The following is an 18,829-nucleotide window of genomic DNA, read 5'->3' as shown; positions in this document are numbered from 1 at the left end:
AATTATATAAGGAATTATTATAATTCTATAAATATCTGGCAATTGACTTGGACTTTCAAATTGTTGTCCTTATGAGAATAATTTAAGCAAATTATTTCACGAGCCCAACCGGCATATAACTGACAGACTTGTGTTACATAATTATAGATTCATGGTATTACTAACCTTAACGTTGTCCTAATATTATTTGGTCAAGGGGTATTGCTACGAGGGGAATTGCTTGGCGTTTCCTTCTCCGCCGACTGACGACAACGATGACAATGCAGGCACAAGTAGCGAGCCCACTGACGACAGCTAAATTGAAAGATAATTCTTATAAAAAGTTACGTGTTTCTGTAAATTGCAATGAAACCAAAATAAAATATAGACGAGAAAAATAATGTTTGAAATAATTGAATTGCATTGACACGAACAATTATAATAATCAGCTTAGGCCTAAGTCATCAAGCGACTTTTAAAGCCATTAATCCAGGTGGCCGGGTTTACACTATCGCGCGCGTCATAATGCATTTTACTTTATCGGCGTCAAAACGTGTGTACGCCCTAAAGTTGAGTGACGCTCTGTTACTCGAGCTTGTGATGCAGACCATTACAATGAATTATATAAAGTGGAATGGCACACGATTTAAAAATGGTCACTTTCGAAAGGTTTTATTGCTTACGGTCAAAACGTTTTATTGCTCACTGTCGAAAGGTTTTATTACACATGGTCGAATGGTTTATTTGCCCACTGTCGAAAAGTTGTGGTACTTATCAAAATATCTGTAGGTATACTAGAGACTTTACGTTTAAGAATTAATTCGAGCTTACCATTTATTGTGAGGTACGAACCTCTTAGGGGAGATATTATCATAAAGGTTAGTGGCTATTATTTATTTTACATTATTTAACAAAAAACCAAAACTCTATCGCAACGCCCTCTTTTGGGCCCGTCGAATACTTGAGTTATCAGACTGCTTATTACCCTACCAGGGAAGGTCCACCTCATGCTGCAGTATAGAAGTATCATTGGGAGACAGAGTGTGTTATGACTGAAGCTTGACACCCTTGTAACTAGGAAACGTATAGGTAATTCGCAGCGCTACACCCTTTACGAATTAAAATGGTCCGTCAATAAGTTCACAGTTTAGATATATCAATATAAAATTAATCTCGATTTATAGTTTTCTTTACGAAATACGGACACAAACAATAGATTAGTAAAGTATCAGATTTATTCCAAGCTAAAGTTAAAGGTATTTGTTTCGCCGGAAATGTTCCTAGACGGAGGTTTTTCACCACTTTAGATAGCGCTGGACATCAGGGCTTGAGGTACGTAGTCACGGGGGAAGAGTTACCCCCCATAGCACTTCGCCCGTCCAGTTCCAAACCCGCAAACCTTCTCCTGCACCTCCCATCCGGCTGAATTAGAGATAAAATTAATTTTGACACCCTGTTTTAGCAGGATTAACATTTTATAAATGTTTTCACAAATTAGAAATAAACCAGTACATGTTTTATTAAGAAAAGATATCATGTTACAACTAAAATGACGCTTTTCGGTCTTTCATTTCATAAACATGTCATTTCATTCATTCATTGATAATATTTTTTTCGAAACTATCAGTAAAATACATGAATAATGTATACCTTACTAGAGAAGCTATCACCTAGGACGTCCAAAGAAATAACGAATCTTTGCAGGCTCAAGGCGGTTTTCAAATGGGCGCCAACCGCGGAAGCATTCGTTACTTTTTCTACAGTGTGGCCTATTTCCGTTGCCGTGGCAACGAGTTTGAATCGGCCATGACATTGTGGACTCCTAAATATAGGATGTACAAATTACATTGCGTGGGAGGAAAAGAAAAATTTCACCGTCGAAAGTGTTAGAAGACAAATTTTAGGGTACCAATGAGATTTAATTTTTTTAGGGGGTAGGAGCTTACTTCTTCGTACAACTCCATCTGCTTTGAGTTTGGGTGTTTTCTTCCCGCTGGTTAAATGGGTTTTCCCTCGAGTTCTTGGTTTTTTCCTTTCCATTAAAAATGTAGAGGTTAACGGTTATAGTGAGTTTAGGCAGCTGTTGGTTTGTGTGGCATTAGGGGCTTGCTACAATCCTCCTACGTATTATAACCGAGGCGCTGACCACTATCCGTAATCGGTGTACAGGCACATAGCTTTGACTGAACTAAAATTATAACGTAATCAATAACAGATTTAGCACTACCAATTTTAGGCTGTACTCGCTGTAACCGGTGTACAGAATTTAAGGAAGTGGCTAGCCCCTCGATTGTAACCAGGCCGCCTGAATTAAAGGCGTTAAACGTTGCTAGCTGACTTGGGCCTAAGGTGTTGCCTTAGGTATATATTACCGATTCTCCTGACCCCGTTTTGCCTGAAGCCTTAAATCGATGGGAGTTTCTTTCGGCGGTGAACGTTCCATCCGCCGACCATTGGAATCATCAACCAGCGTGGGAGGGTCCGCTCGTGGACAAATCAATCGCCTTCTTGTCTGACGCCGCCTCCGATGACCGCGATAAAGCAAGGCTGCTCTCGGTTAGCGCTAAAGAGTCCGGTTGTTGGTTGAACGCTCTCCCATCGCCGTGCTTAGGTACCCTCTTAGATGAAGACTCTTTTAGGATAGCCGTCGGCCTTCGGCTAGGTGCTAAAATGTGTGTTCCGCAGCTGCGGAAGCCATGTTGACTCTTTCGGCTCTCATGGCTTGAGCTGTAAGAAAAGAGCGGGTCGGCTTTCGCGCCACGGCGCTGTTAACGACATCCTTAAACGCGCCCTAGTATCCGCTGGCGTGCCATCCATCCTCGAGCCTCCTGGCCTATCGCAGGATGATGGGTAAAGACCCGATGGCATGTCTCTGGTCCCTTGGGCAGGTGGAAAATCCCTGGTGTGGGATTTCACCTGCACTGACCCTCTAGGCCTCCGGTGGTATGGTCTTTGTTACTAGGTACACTGGGCTATAAATTCTGACACACTGCACTGACCCTCTAGCGCCATCGTATTTGGCATCTACTTCGTCAGCCCCTCTCTGGGCCGCCACCCAGGCTGAAAACAAGAAGAAATCCAAGTACGAGGGCCTAGTAAATCGATACGTATTCAGAGCCGTTGCCATTGAAACTCTGGGCTCCTTCGGGCGCGACGGCTTGTCATTGGTTCACTCCATCGGTCGGAAAATTCCGGAGGTAACCGGCGAGTCGCGTTCCGTCGAATATCTCATGCAAAGGATCGCGATCGCTGTCCAAAGAGGCAACGCGACCTCGATATTCAACACATTTCCTCCGGGGGCCTCGCTAGTGGACTGTCTACTCACTATTTATTAAACGAGACTTTTAATAAAAACAACAATTGGGCTAAATTATGTTAAAACTCTTCCTCGAAGACCTATCGGTCCGCGTTCTTTAAATTTGAATTTTAGGTACGAAAATGTATTTATGTATATTTCTTTTGTTTATTAAATGGATTTCCAATATACTATATTAGCCTAGCTGATTATTATTTATTTTTTCGATCATGAGGGGGGTTTTAACATAGTCATTCCCCCTAAGTGTAAATAAAGGCATTCTTGTTATGATAACAACTTAATCCGTTAAGCTAATATCCAAGAAACCACAAAGGCCCAAGTCCACTAGTGACTTATGAAGCCCATTACTCGCGGCCGGTTAAATTGAGGGTGGCGCAAGATCTCCCTACACTTACTATTTTACTGAAGGGGGTGTTGTGTACTATCATTATAATAAATTTAACTATTTGTATAATTAACAAATTTAGTTATAACAACAATTAACATATTTTTACGAACTTCTACTTAAGGCCGGCAGTAACAAGAATACCCAAATCCAGGGGGTGATACCCAAGTAAATCAAAATTTCTATACTCTATAAGGCGCCATCTACCGTAATACTTTTATGTTGGCGTATTTGAATTTGTAGTTCATTCCAACACCCCCCCCCCCTTTTTTAATTAAACGAAGCACAAAGGTATGAAAATTATACATGTTACTATGGTAAGAAACGCGCCGCAGTTTTTATCGTTCGACTTGGTTTTGTCTTGGCAATGGACGTCTCAGCGGGTAGTTGTGATGATGTCGCAGCTGTGGGTAGCAAAAGTCCATCATTGTGATCTGACCGTTGCGGACTTTTTGGCAAAGTAGGCCGGGAAGGTGGTCGAGTGTGTATCGCATATGGTGATTTTTGCCAGGCGCAACAACTGAGGTCGCAGGGAAACGTGGAACTGGTGACTTGGCAGGCGTTACCCCTCCTGCAATGGGAATACTGACCAAATAGGATTCGCAGCATTTGTACTTGTATTTGGAAAATGTAGAGTAAAAGGCTGTTTTGTCGAAACAACGTCTGATGGAAGATTTTTATTTGTATCTATCCTTGGATTTTGGTGACGACGAATCAAAAGGGACGGTAGTCCCTATGCAAGGTCCGGGTATAGAGTAGAGCACTTGCTATATTATCTCGAGTCAGAATGAAGCCGATTTTACCCCCTCGTATCTCAAAAACTATAGGTCGTATCAAAACAAGGAATGTATCGTTTGAAAGGTTACAGGAACGCGACAAACATATGCGAATTCCATCGAACAGGGTTGAGGCGCCGTTTCATAGTAATGGGGCAAAGTATGGCTTAATTTTTCTTCTTCTTCTTCTTCTTCTTCTTCCATCTTCTCCTCGCAGACCGCTCTACAGCAAAAACTACTGAACCGATTTATATGCAATTTGGTATACAGTTTCAAATTAAGCTCCCATTGTGTGCTTCCAAAGGAGAAGTTCATATCTGGTATAGTTCTTGAGCTACGGCGACAAATTAACAGTTTAGCGGGTCGGTAACGAAACCATGGAGTAATAAACACATAAGAAGAACTAAACCGGAGCGACCAGCGATTTAAAAAAATAAATGCAAAAGGTTTGAGGGTTGATTCTAGGTGAAAACGTGGCGCTGTGTTCGAAAAAATAGTCTTAAAGGTTAAAATGCCCCGCTATAACGGATATACTTGAAAACTATGTATGCAACATATTTATAGGTGGATTGTAGGAAAAAAAGGGCGCTGAGTTCGACAACAATAGTCTTGCGAGTGTCAGGGTGGTGTTTGTCCGCCATAGGTCTTGTCGATAAATAAGTCCAGTTTATGACGTTTATGGGAATTTAATTACAGGAATAGATTAAACATTCGAATGCTACTGATTTATAGGTTGTTTCTAAGTGAAAGAGGTGCAGTGAGTTCGAATTGTCTCGCCAGTGTCAGGGTGGGCAGTGTGCCGCCAGAGGGCCTTAAACCATGCCAATGAGTAATAAACACAGTACAAAACGTGTAAAGTTTAATAACAATCGTACAAGCCTATTTATTAACATTAAAAAATGAATTAAAGAGCATAATGACGTCATGTTTTCAAAAAATTAAAGTAAACAATATCTAAACGTACACAATGTTGGCGAAAGAGCTAGGCAGTTCTCAATATTCCAAATAGGTAAAAGTTCACTTTCCAATTTTGTTTATAAACATTATTTCCGCTTTGTTGCGATTAAAGGTATTATAATAACTTCACTTCTATTGTTATAAACAAAAAGGCGTAAAATCCACCCAAAAACCATTCGGTTAAAAATTGCAAGGTCCTTTAAACAAAAACGTCACGTCCTATATTACTCTAGGCCCTAAAAGTAGTGAAATCAAATAACGGGCAAGATCTGTAATTATATTCCCATAAACGTCATAAACTGGACTTATTTATCGACAAGTGATGTGCTCTGAAGTAATATGCTAGACCTTGCGCGTCCTAAGTGTTTTACTGAGTTAAAATCCTTTGTACAACCATTTCTTATAGCTTAGCTGTAACGATTCTAATGATACAATATCAGTTAAATAATTTACCAAGTTAATTAAAGAAAAAGGTAAATATAAGAAAAAACATTTTCTTAAGAATGTATAAAGGGTGAACAAATCATAAAATTTACAACATAGCGGACGAAAGGCAAGCATAAATATCAAGAATTAGTTCCTAAAAACGATGTAGATGGCATCATTACCTAATCTCGGGACCATTTCAACCTACCGACTTTAAAGTTTTCTTTCGTTCTCGCAAAATAAAAGCACTCGATAAAATTACTGAAACTGTCCGTACTAGTGGTACTCGAACATTTCTGTACATTATCTATAGGTGGCGGTGCGACTACTGAAACTGGCAAATTACTGAAAGCAGACAAGTTGTTGACTGCAGTGACGTAATTACTGCAGTCAACAAGTTGTCTGCTTTATTTAATTATGGTTTTAAGGTAAAAGATTAAATTTAAACAAAGAAGATAACATATTTCGATCTAAACAATATATTTGATACACTGCCATTCTAATATTAGCCATTCTCTTTGAAATGTTTTATGCTTGCACAAAGGACACGAGTCTTGGGTACACCAATGACCCCCGTAATGGGAGGTCACCAATTACTTGCAAAAGCAAGAGACAGAGCCCCAAAGAGACAGAACTGGACAGATCTCGGCTTGTGCCAGAACTGGACAGAACTCCGCTTCTGTACCAGGAGAGAAGTCCGCTTTCACCACCCGGAGACAGAACTCTGCTTCTCGGGCAAGAGAAGAATCATGTCGAAATAAATATAATATAATGTGCGATGAAGTCGCGCTTAGATATTAATTAACCCTCAATGCAACCCTCATGATCGGAACAACCCTCACTGAATGCCTAGATGACCCACAGCCAGGATATTCCGACCGGAAGAGCATAGTCCGAGCAGTAATAAGTCTGGGAAGCGTAACGCCCTCAACACCCTCGAATCACCTGTTGATCACCCAATATCTAGCCGTACCAAGATAAGAAAAACAGATGACCGAGACCGATTCCCTAGCCTAAGCCGGACATTTCAGACCGAAACCGGAAGTACCTACGCCTCCGTCAGCTTGTGAAGTAAAATAATATAGGAAGAAACCCGCAATCCAGCCGCCAAACCGTAGACGAGTAAATAAAGAGAATGAGAGAAAAGTGTGAATAAAGAAACGCGTAAACAAGCAGCCCCCAAAGACATCCTGTTCTGTGAAGTGCGTGTGTCCAGGGCCGGATTAACCAATAGGCCGAATAGGCCTGGGCCTAGGGCACCAAGCCTACAAGGGGCACCAAGAGGGTTCGAAAAAAAATAAAAGTACAAAACTTTAATCATTTGCTTTTCACAAAATATTTTCCTTAGTAATTTTTAGTAAATGCGTCCACCCCTATGAACCAAAAACGTTCTGACGGACTGCCACCTAGCCCCTGACGACATACTAAATCTGGCAGCAAAATGAATTTTCCTTCCATTTCTCAATTAAAAATTGAGGAAGCGCCTAGCTCGCTTCGCTCGCTATTGAAAGGGGGCACCAAAATTAACTTGAGCCTAGGGCCCCATAAAGTCTTAATCCGGCCCTGCGTGTGTCGGGCATCTTACGTAAAGCGGGGTACGAGAAAACCCGTAAAACGGAGAGACGACAACGTAGCTGAGGATACCAAAACCGAGTGATGAGTAGAATTTCCATCATAACCACCCCCCCCCCCCTTGTAGAGTACCCAGGGTCGAAATAGGAAATAGCCCGTGAAAAGTAGAGAAAAAGTCTTGAAAAGAAAGCTTAATTCCTTGCTATTGTCCGAGAAAAGGATTTAATAGGTTGAGAGTTCATTCTGCTTCTTGTATTTATACAGTTCGGATTACCTTTTCCATTCGCGTTGTGCCTTCACTTTTGCCATTTTTTTTAGTTAATTATGGTCATTGTTTAGTTGTAGAATCTTTAATCGTAGTGTTTATTATTATTTAGTGTAAGTGTATATTAATTTCTGTCCCCTCCGTCCTTTGAGCCCAAGATGCCTGAGAGTAGGGATACCGGAACCGATCCCATAGAAAATAGTAAGAGATCGTTTCATTAATAAATTTAAGGTCAAGAGTGTATTTTTAGGTTTAAATTCCACCTTGTATGTTGAAAAAGCTAAAAGAACCATAGAAGAGAGATGGCTTAACCATCACTAGAAGAAGCAAAGTAAAATTATCCCCTCAGTACCCCCCGAATTTTGTTCATTATTTTTGTATTTTAGTGTTTTTATAAAATTAAGTGTTAAATAAAGATTTTGTGATTGATTAACGACAAAGGGTTTCCATTCTGAATTCGAATCTCCCCCACTTTTTTATTTTTTGTCTTTCCCCCGTATGTAACCCCCTCTTTTAGATTTAATTCACGCCATGAAAGGCCACGACTCGCATTTTGTCACTATCTTCCCCCGCCTTGGTGAATTAATATCTTTGAGCAAGGGCTAGGAATATTTCCGTCCATCAATTGTATGACGATTTCCTAAAAAGGTTGCCAAAATTTCACAAGCCAATATTCCTAAAGTTGCGTTGGGTAAAGATAACGTGTGAACGGTGTGATACAGTGTCGGTTGTTCTTACGTTAATATTTCAGTAATAAGTGTTTGAATTGTTTATGTTATATTTGGGTATGAATAATTCCATTTATTCAAAGCAGTTCAGTTAAACAACAACTAGTATTCGTCAGGATAAAATGTATCTATTTTTTACCACAGCGGGATACACGACGAGAAAATAGTAAGCGGGTTTGATGGGATTTTTAAATTGCTGTAGCATCGTTCAATCTCTTTTTTCTATTTCGTGTATCTCGTTTTATATATAAAGAGAGTACGCAAACAGTGTTTCCACACGGGTGACTTTATTTTTCCCTTTTTTTTGAGCGGATAAATTAATCTTTCCCGTTTTCGAAAACCATTTTTCCCGCAATTTTTCCCGCTAAATTTTAACCGACGGCACTTATGTTAAAATCGCGTGCTCCACAGAAATTATGATTTTTTCCCCAAATGTGGACTAAATGATGACGATTTTCATTCCATATTAAATTTAAGTTTAAGGAGGCGACAAATGGTATAATTCCCTTATCGGTTCCTTTTTTCAGTTTTAATAGATTTTAAACTACTATACAGCCGCTCTGTTACTACATTAGAATAAGGCAAGCACAAAAAGAATCTCACTAGATTTGGAAGCTGAGTGAACATTGGTTCATTTTATGAAAGTAGCCCAATTGGGCTGGAAAACCGACCAACTGGCAACCCTGCTTCGAAATGAATAAATGATATGGCCCGTAAGTTCGTAACGGCCAGGATACGGGTAACCAAGGAAGCAAGGATAGGATCTTTGGGGTAACCAAGGACAGTAGATACAGGGACGAGAAAGTGTATTGGCGGCCTCTGTTGGAATATATCAGCTTATACGACCAAACGCAAGGAGAGTTAGTTGTAAACAAAAAAATGGCGGTCACCTAATTTTTGCGGTTATTGACGAGGCTTAAGTGTTCAAAACAAATGGGCATTTTTTTATTTACGCTCGTAGTTTTATTTTTAATTTTACATCAAAATGGTAAAAACTTACTATAATAATACTGTCCATGGTGAACCACGTCTTAACAATGGCCGCGGTTTGTTTACATCTAACTCCCTGTGAATATGAAGTCGTTTAAAAACGAATTTTTTTCCTGCTTTCTCGTCCCTGTATCTACTGTCCTTGGGGTAACGACCCAGCCGGGCCGTAGCAGACAATTCTAATTAGAACAAGAGCTGATTCGAGCATAGACGGAGAACGGGTAAATTGGAGTACGCAGTGAACAACCTTGCGCAGTGAATCTAGCGAGTTCAGAAAAGGTCTAGAAATAAGTACTATAAACAAAAAGGTCTAGAAATAAGTACGATAAACAAAAAGGCCTAGAAATAAGCATGCACTATATAGTTTTCTCTATCGTTAACTTTTCCCGCAAAATTTCCCGTTCTGAGTGATTTTCCCCGCTTTATTCCCTTTTTCCCGATTTCGAATATTTTGCAGCGCTCTTAGTCAGTTTTCCCCGAAAACGGGATTTATTCCCGCAATGTGGAAACACTGTACGCAAATGCTTCACTCACTATATCTAGACGCCGAGCCGTTTTCGCCTTTGAATTATGAGTAGTACCGCTAGAAGGACATAGGCGCGTTCGGTACTCGTGATTTCGCGAAACCACGGCCAACTTCGATCACGCGTACCACGATCGAAGTTGGCCGTTGCGAAACAAATTCTGAAATTTCGAGTCGGCGCACTCAGCCGTCAACTCATGGGCAAAATATTAACGGGACTCACTTTTCACGGATTTTTGACGCGGTAGGCGCGGCCTAAAACGGAAAACTTACTGGGGTACAACATAATTCTTGAAAGCGCTTTCAGAATTCCGTTCAACTATCATTCCGAGTACTGTCGTCTGGCACCGATTTTCCGAAACTCTAAAAAAAATAAACGCGTTGTCAGCTGCTGTTGTATTTTCGCGTTTCATAAAAATGACAAACTAATGCTTCGCTTATTTATTTATATAAAAAGTTTTAGACAGAGTTTTAGCGTATTTATTTATGTAATAAGGATTAGCGTATAATGGTAGTGCTAAATCTGTTATTGATTACGTTATCATTTTAGTTCAGTCAAAGCTATGTGCCTGTACACCGATTACGGATAGTGGTCAGCGCCTCGGTTATAATACGTAGGAGGATTGTAGCAAGCCCCTAATGCCACACAAACCAACAGCTGCCTAAACTCACTATAACCGTTAACCTCTACATTTTTAATGGAAAGGAAAAAACCAAGAACTCGAGGGAAAACCCATTTAACCAGCGGGAAGAAAACACCCAAACTCAAAGCAGATGGAGTTGTACGAAGAAGTAAGCTCCTACCCCCTAAAAAAATTAAATCTCATTGGTACCCTAAAATTTGTCTTCTAACACTTTCGACGGTGAAATTTTTCTTTTCCTCCCACGCAATGTAATTTGTACATCCTATATTTAGGAGTCCACAATGTCATGGCCGATTCAAACTCGTTGCCACGGCAACGGAAATAGGCCACACTGTAGAAAAAGTAACGAATGCTTCCGCGGTTGGCGCCCATTTGAAAACCGCCTTGAGCCTGCAAAGATTCGTTATTTCTTTGGACGTCCTAGGTGATAGCTTCTCTAGTAAGGTATACATTATTCATGTATTTTACTGATAGTTTCGAAAAAAATATTATCAATGAATGAATGAAATGACATGTTTATGAAATGAAAGACCGAAAAGCGTCATTTTAGTTGTAACATGATATCTTTTCTTAATAAAACATGTACTGGTTTATTTCTAATTTGTGAAAACATTTATAAAATGTTAATCCTGCTAAAACAGGGTGTCAAAATTAATTTTATCTCTAATTCAGCCGGATGGGAGGTGCAGGAGAAGGTTTGCGGGTTTGGAACTGGACGGGCGAAGTGCTATGGGGGGTAACTCTTCCTCCGTGACTACGTACCTCAAGCCCTGATGTCCAGCGCTATCTAAAGTGGTGAAAAACCTCCGTCTAGGAACATTTCCGGCGAAACAAATACCTTTAACTTTAGCTTGGAATAAATCTGATACTTTACTATTCTATTGTTTGTGTCCGTATTTCGTAAAGAAAACTATAAATCGAGATTAATTCTATATTGTTATATCTAAACTGTGAACTTATTGACGGACCATTTTAATTCGTAAAGGGTGTAGCGCTGCGAATTACCTATACGTTTCCTAGTTACAAGGGTGTCAAGCTTCAGTCATAACACACTCTGTCTCCCAATGATACTTCTATACTGCAGCATGAGGTGGACCTTCCCTGGTAGGGTAATAAGCAGTCTGATAACTCAAGTATTCGACGGGCCCAAAAGAGGGCGTTGCGATAGAGTTTTGGTTTTTTGTTAAATAATGTAAAATAAATAATAGCCACTAACCTTTATGATAATATCTCCCCTAAGAGGTTCGTACCTCACAATAAATGGTAAGCTCGAATTAATTCTTAAACGTAAAGTCTCTAGTATACCTACAGATAATTTGATAAGTACCACAACTTTTCGACAGTGGGCAAATAAACCATTCGACCATGTGTAATAAAACCTTTCGACAGTGAGCAATAAAACGTTTTGACCGTAAGCAATAAAACCTTTCGAAAGTGACCATTTTTAAATCGTGTGCCATTCCACTTTATATAATTCATTGTAATGGTCTGCATCACAAGCTCGAGTAACATAAGTATATGTATTTGTACCCCGCTGCTCCGCCTTAAGCACTACAGCGGCCACCTTAAACAACCAGCCCTGGACAAAAGTGCGCTTTGCGAAACAACGTTCGGCCAGTGAGACAGCCATTTTGACCGCCTCACATATAGCAAACAAACGCCCTCATCACGGCCCAACAAAAGGCGACACTATGGGCTGCCCGAGACCCACCCTCGCACAGCTGAGGACTAGAGTGGCTTCCTCTTCCACTGCAAACTACCCTCCTTAGTAGGTCACAGAATGACGAGTGTGGAACACCCATGAGGTTCCAGTGACCCAGCGCCCCGATCACATGACCTTGAGAGCCGGGTATGGAGCCCCCCACAGGCTCCAGTGACCCCATCACACTCAACTTTAGGGCGTACACACGTTTTGACGCCGATAAAGTAAAATGCATTATGACGCGGGCGATAGTGTAAACCCGGCCACCTGGATTAATGGCTTTAAAAGTCGCTTGATGACTTAGGCCTAAGCTGATTATTATAATTGTTCGTGGCAATGCAATTCAATTATTTCAAACATTATTTTTCTCGTCTATATTTTATTTTGGGTTCATTGCAATTTACAGAAACACGTAACTTTTTATAAGAATTATCTTTCAATTTAGCTGTCGTCAGTGGGCTCGCTACTTGTGCCTGCATTGTCATCGTTGTCGTCAGTCGGCGGAGAAGGAAACGCCAAGCAATTCCCCTCGTAGCAATACCCCTTGACCAAATAATATTAGGACAACGTTAAGGTTAGTAATACCATGAATCTATAATTATGTACCACAAGTCTGTCAGTTATATGCCGGTTGGGCTCGTGAAATAATTTGCTTAAATTATTCTCATAAGGACAACAATTTGAAAGTCCAAGTCAATTGCCAGTTATTTATAGAATTTTAATAATTCCTTATATAATTTTAATATTATATAATGAGTATAATAAAAAAAAAAATATATATATATATATATATATATATATATATATATATATATATTTATATATATAAATATCAATATCAATGTAAAAAATAAAATCAATATCAATATCAATATAAATATATAATGAGAATAATGAATATAAATATATAATGAATAGAATAAGTAAAATTATATAAATATTAATAGTGTGGACAAAAGTGACATAATCACCAAAAGTGTGTCAGTTCCTATACTTTCCTATGCTAAAGGTCTAATGAATGCTCGTCTCGAGATAGATCACGTAGAAGGCTAGAGTACAATGGACTTAGTACTTTGTTTCTGGCTTTTTCGTTAGCCGTTGTATGACTTGTACTCTGTCTGTCCTCCCATTGACGTAAATTATTATTTTATATATTAACCTTACCTGAAAGTACGTACTAAGCTTGAACACCTTAATAAAATTGCTCTACGATAGTCTTCGGCAACATTTTATTACGGAAGAAAATTTAAAATAAATTTTCCCAAAGTTTTCTATTTTATTGGAATATTTTTCTATTGGTTTTAAAATGGAAATCTATTTTTAAATATTAATTGGTACTTAATTTTTTAATTAATTTTTTATTTTGTGAAAATAAGAAGGAACTATCATGGAACTATTTTATCATGCGCCTCTACAATGTATTTTGTGGTCAGTTTGGAACTTCAATGTTTCGTTCATGGCTGACGCGTAAAAGATCGTCGCATTCGTGATACTTGCTTTTAATTATGTCACTTTTTGTGTGGAGGGATTTAGAATCGACGTTATACATAGAGTGATATCCATCCACCTCTAGCGGGAAAAATACACAACTGAAAAACCAATTATCCCTGTCCCGGCTCACTATGACGACGAAGCCAAAAATACTTATTTGACCTAATAGCTTAAGTCTCAAGTCCTACAAAACGATGGATCGCTCTAGAAACGGTTCTCAGTAAAAATTTAACACATCAAACTGACACACACTTATGTGCAAATAATTATAATCTAATTGTAAAAAATGATTAGAATTGAGAAGGTTCTGTTTTGAAACTTTTCATCCATGAAGCAAACGGTTCATCTCAAATTTAATCAATTGTCATTTTTTCTTACATATTGCTGTTCTCCATCCGCCAATGCAGTTCCTTGTATGCAATAAGTGAAACTCGGTCTTTTAGTTGACAATGACGATCCATCCGACAACGAACATTTTATGTCACATTCATCCTGTTCAGAAACAAAATCAATAATCTTTTTTGTACAAAACCGGGCAAATAATTTTATCTTTGATGACTATGTTGTGTTTACTAGGGATGTTCTTATTTTCTATAGGTTCCTAAATTCTGTTCAGCAGATTACTAAACCTCATCTTCCCGGAAAAGAACCTAGCCGAGGCTAAGCTAGGTCTACGTTCGCGCTTGAAATACGAAAAACGCGAGCGTCTGCCGATGCGTGTTGGTGGTGCAAACCCGGGTTTTTTTACTTTTTAAAGTTACTTTAGAGTCCACTTTTTATACAATTATGTAGTTATGGTTGGTTGATATTATTCTTATTAAACTTTTAGGGCAGTGATGTCCAAATCAAAGTTAATTTCTCACATCTAGGGAAATTTTCACCCCGAAAAATTGAATTATGGCTTTGGTGTCAAATAAGCAGTTTAGGGAGAATCAGTTATTTATTTTTTGAACACTTACATTAAAGCCCACTACTAACCAAATAATCAACTCAATATCATATATGTAATATACATTTAGTATCGTTTACCTTCTAAAATTTATAGTGTATGCATATGCACTTATAATTCCTACTTCACAACGGGAGGTAGCTAATAACTATTTTATATAAATGTTTGATACAAAGAGACTAATGACGACAAACATTAACGTTTAAATACACTTATGAAAATTATGCTTTTGTCATTTTATGTATTTTTAAATTTTGATTTAAATGATTTACTTTAATCTATTTCAATCGGGGCAGTGCCGCGTCCATAGTTTTCAACAGCACCGATATTTAAAGCATGAGATAAAGATAGTGTTGTATTTAACTTCTGCATCACTTCCCGATAGAAGTCAGTCTTTACCGTATTTTCAGAAATAGAAAGGGGATGGACGCGAAGGAAATGAAAAGACTTGTCAAAGGTCTATGCTTAATTTGTGATTTGCCCTTTTAGGAAGACTGCATTTTACTATTCACGCTTGTCTCATTAGAATTAAAAACTAATATTTAATAACCTATTTTACAAATTTACTTCTGCAGTTTTTATACTGAATGAATTAACTTAATCAAGGAGGGGATAGGAAAAATACGTAGTCCCTGAAAAATTGTGGAAACCTAGCTATTCTGTGACAATGGCCGTGGCTCTATCCCCATAGTACCGACTTTGATGACATCAATTCCGGGTGGGTAAAATACCCACCCGGAATTTCCAGGGTGGGTACTTCTACCCACCATACCCACATTATCCGCCGGCCCTGAAAAGTCGCCAGATGACGTGGGTGGTCTCTTAGGTATTAGTCTAGCTGAATATTAGAGTTCAAGAATATTGAGAATGATTTACTAGATTTTTCCAGGGATAATTTTGTTCAAAACACGCTTTCCACAGTTACTAAATTAATTGTTTAAGCGAATATGATAATTTCAAGGGTTTTTGGAAAACTAGGTAAATGCCTTGATATGGAAATTACGTTTTCGTGATCTAATATCACTGTTTTAGGGCGAGAAGTTGGTTGGAGCCACTATTCCAAAGGCCAGGAATGCATCCCTCTACTTGGAATGATTATCCTGCCGTATCGCGTGCGGTAAGATAACTCTGACGGCTTTGGCCCCACCTACGAGATAAAAAATCCCCTCTGAGCGCGCTCCCCTCTCACGTAGTTGTTTGTTAAGTTAACAAAGTGACGTCAAAAAACCGTCAACCACATCGATACGAAAATCTGCCGAGATATTCTTTCCAAGTAGAGATATGGATTCCTGCCAAGACCTAATGCAAAATTATGACGCATGCGTTAATCCGAGATTAGTGGGAGGTAATTCGTTACATGAAGATTCATCTAAACAATAGGCCTTTCTATAAAACAAGCTACGCTTGCTGAACTTGTTTTTACGACGCTCAGTTCAGTCTAGGCCTTAAAACAGGGTGCCACGTCGAATTTTCTCTTCGTAGTAAAACATCATCGACACGTCACCCAAGAAGGCCAATTTTACTTTATAAAAAGTCCTATTTTCTGCGTAAACTTATAATTTTCTTTCTCCAATGACGTCACTAAGCAAGTGTCGGCTCGATGTGTACTAGCTTATTTTTCAAACAGATGTTGCTAGCGTCGAAATAAAAACAAGATACTTAAGCTACATTTTGACCCAAAAGGCGGGACATAAAAGTACCCCTCGCGTTGATTGGCTCGTTTTTAAATTTGACAATAATTTAATTTATAGTAATTTTTATATATTATATAAATATATTTATGTTAAAGTCCACTTATTATATAATAAGTTGTCTAATTATTATTATCTACAATTGTTCTCTGACGACGCTATCGTTTCACTATTTGGAATTTTAGCTTCCTCTGCCATTAATCACGCTCTCCAGTAAAGTCATTTTTTTGGAAAAAAAAGGATATATTAATTGTATTTCTAATAACAAGGGCATTATCATAAAACAGGTCGCAATGATAGAGGCGACAGTTGCTTTAAGTAACACTAGCAGGGCCGTCTTAAGACCTTTTGGGGCCCTGGGCTAATTTTATTCTTAAGACCTTTGCGATCCCCAACGGTCGGCCTTTGTATGTCCGTTGTCTAAATTCAACTACACAAAAATCAAACCAAAACTTTTAATTTCAAAAGTATAACATAGACCTACCAAAAATAGATTTTACTGACAGTGACTCGCTGTTAGGTTTTAGAAATTGTTGGTACCGTATGATACGCGATGTGGCGAAAAGTCAAATTACTTTAAACGTAACTAAAAGATACATAACATTAAATGAGCATAAATAATATTTTTCCAACTACACCCTTATCCCTAGAGTAGAGGCTGTATGGCTGGCCTTTCCGGGGCCCCAAAACTGGCTGGGGGCCCTGGGCTGTAGCCCATTTAGCCCATGCCTTAAGACGGCCCTGAACACTAGCTTTGACTGCAGTGGCAAAATGGTGAATTTGACGGTCAATTCCGGGTTTGCTACACCGTGTTAACCCCAGTAGACAGTCGAACTCCGCAGAGACCCTTTTTACAGGGCCTATTTTTAGGATTTTTCAGAACTTGCCAAATGCGATTCCGCCTTCACCCACCCCTCTCAGAAGTTGTCACTAGCACAATCAGATCACTGAAGATACCAGTTAATTTCATTATAACCTTTTAAAGCTAGCCTACCAGGCGAACTTATCAACTCGCTCAGCTTGGTGTTACTTAGTTATCTTCGATAGCGCTGTAGCGCGAGTTAAACTTTGGCCTATCAGAGTATTTCATCTTTTGTTTAAGAATAATAACTTTATTGTACAAACTCAATTTTAGAACTACCCAAAATGACTTCCCGAATGCGTAGAAGTTATGAATTTTAGAACTACCCAAAAACGGCAGAACTAGACACTTTAATAGGCCCTGCCGTGTTTAAAGAGGAATGTCTCGAAGATACACAACTTAACCAGTCTATTCCTATATAACTTCCAGCCGAAAGTACGAATTAAATTGAAATACGTACCCTGTTAAGGTCCACTAGCCGTTCATGCGGATGCAACGCTTTCATACAAGACATCACATCGCTGGTATCCTGGCAGACTCCTTCGACGCACTTAAAAAGTTTTCAACAATCATTAAGACAACCTTACTACAGAAACCGAATTTCTGACCCTTGTCTCATTAGAACCTCAGTAATTTTAACAGGAGGATTAGCACATGGAATAATTAACTAGCTTTGGTAAAGGATGTACCTCAAATTAGCAGAAGTGGATTTCAAGAAATATATTTTTTCGTAACCATGGTGATGATTTTGTTGAGGTCAGAAAACCGTATATTCCCCAAGATGACATTCGTAACAGAAAGCTAACGGTTTCTTAGTGCTATCGTACATCCTTTAATTAATCCATGCTTAGCAAAACTGCCACCAGAGGTCTTTTTTCTATGCGGCAAAGTTGTGTATGCTACGTTCAGGCATTTGACCAAACTGATACCCCCGTTAGTATCTACGCTAATGCCGTCATAACTACGTCACTGATTACACCGTCATTGGTCGTCAGTCATATAATTAATTAAAAAATTTATATTTTTACAAGCTAATCCCAAACATGGAAATATTAAAATTAACTTTATACCGAAAATACCGATTGTAATATGCTGAATTACTTATACCACTCTCAGAGTGCTGCAAGGTTGATCTGAGAGTACACCTATAGCGCTTTCGTAATGTAATTTAAATTAGAAATTGATCCTAGAGTGCTCTGAGAGTGCTAATGGAATTCTTCCTAATTTTGCCGAAAGTAGTACTATTATTGAAAACTGACCACTCCGCCTGGACAGGAGATAGTATCAGGCATGTTAATATTATCGGACATCCTTTCTGTGCCTTTGTAACAGTTGAATTGACAGCCGTCTGTGTCATCCACCTGAGAACCAAACAAACTGTATTACGAAATTATGAATTTATTGATAAATTCTGAAGTAGTTCTCCACTCAGTTCTGAGCCAGTAGCGGCACCATAATCTTTTTTTTGTACACCATTTTAACCTTGCAAAGCTAGTAAAACTTCTATTTCTAAGCTTGTTATTAGTTTCAGCCAGACTGTAGTTATTTCAACTGTCGGAATTATGACTTTGTT

General features: G+C 38.8%; 1 protein-coding gene across 1 annotated transcript; it reads right to left on the bottom strand.

Annotated features, from left to right (window-relative positions):
* Window positions 1–12,681: 12,681 nt before the first annotated feature.
* Window positions 12,682–18,580, bottom strand: LOC149945231 (uncharacterized). The gene is made up of 4 exons (XM_090174581.1): window positions 18,516–18,580; window positions 17,717–17,806; window positions 14,133–14,246; window positions 12,682–12,806 (listed from the first exon to the last, which is right to left on the bottom strand). The coding sequence occupies exons 1-4, from the start codon at window positions 18,564–18,566 to the stop codon at window positions 12,705–12,707; spliced, it is 357 nt and encodes a 118-aa protein (XP_090030707.1). The 5' UTR covers window positions 18,567–18,580; the 3' UTR covers window positions 12,682–12,704.
* Window positions 18,581–18,829: the final 249 nt, after the last annotated feature.

The sequence above is a fragment of the Leiobunum rupestre genome, chromosome 5 (genome assembly GCF_980474605.1).
Source record: "Leiobunum rupestre chromosome 5, qqLeiRupe1.1.hap1, whole genome shotgun sequence".
NCBI classification, from domain to species: domain Eukaryota; kingdom Metazoa; phylum Arthropoda; class Arachnida; order Opiliones; family Sclerosomatidae; genus Leiobunum; species Leiobunum rupestre.
The sequence above is the reverse complement of the archived record's forward strand: the minus strand, read 5'-3'. Positions and strand labels throughout refer to the sequence as shown.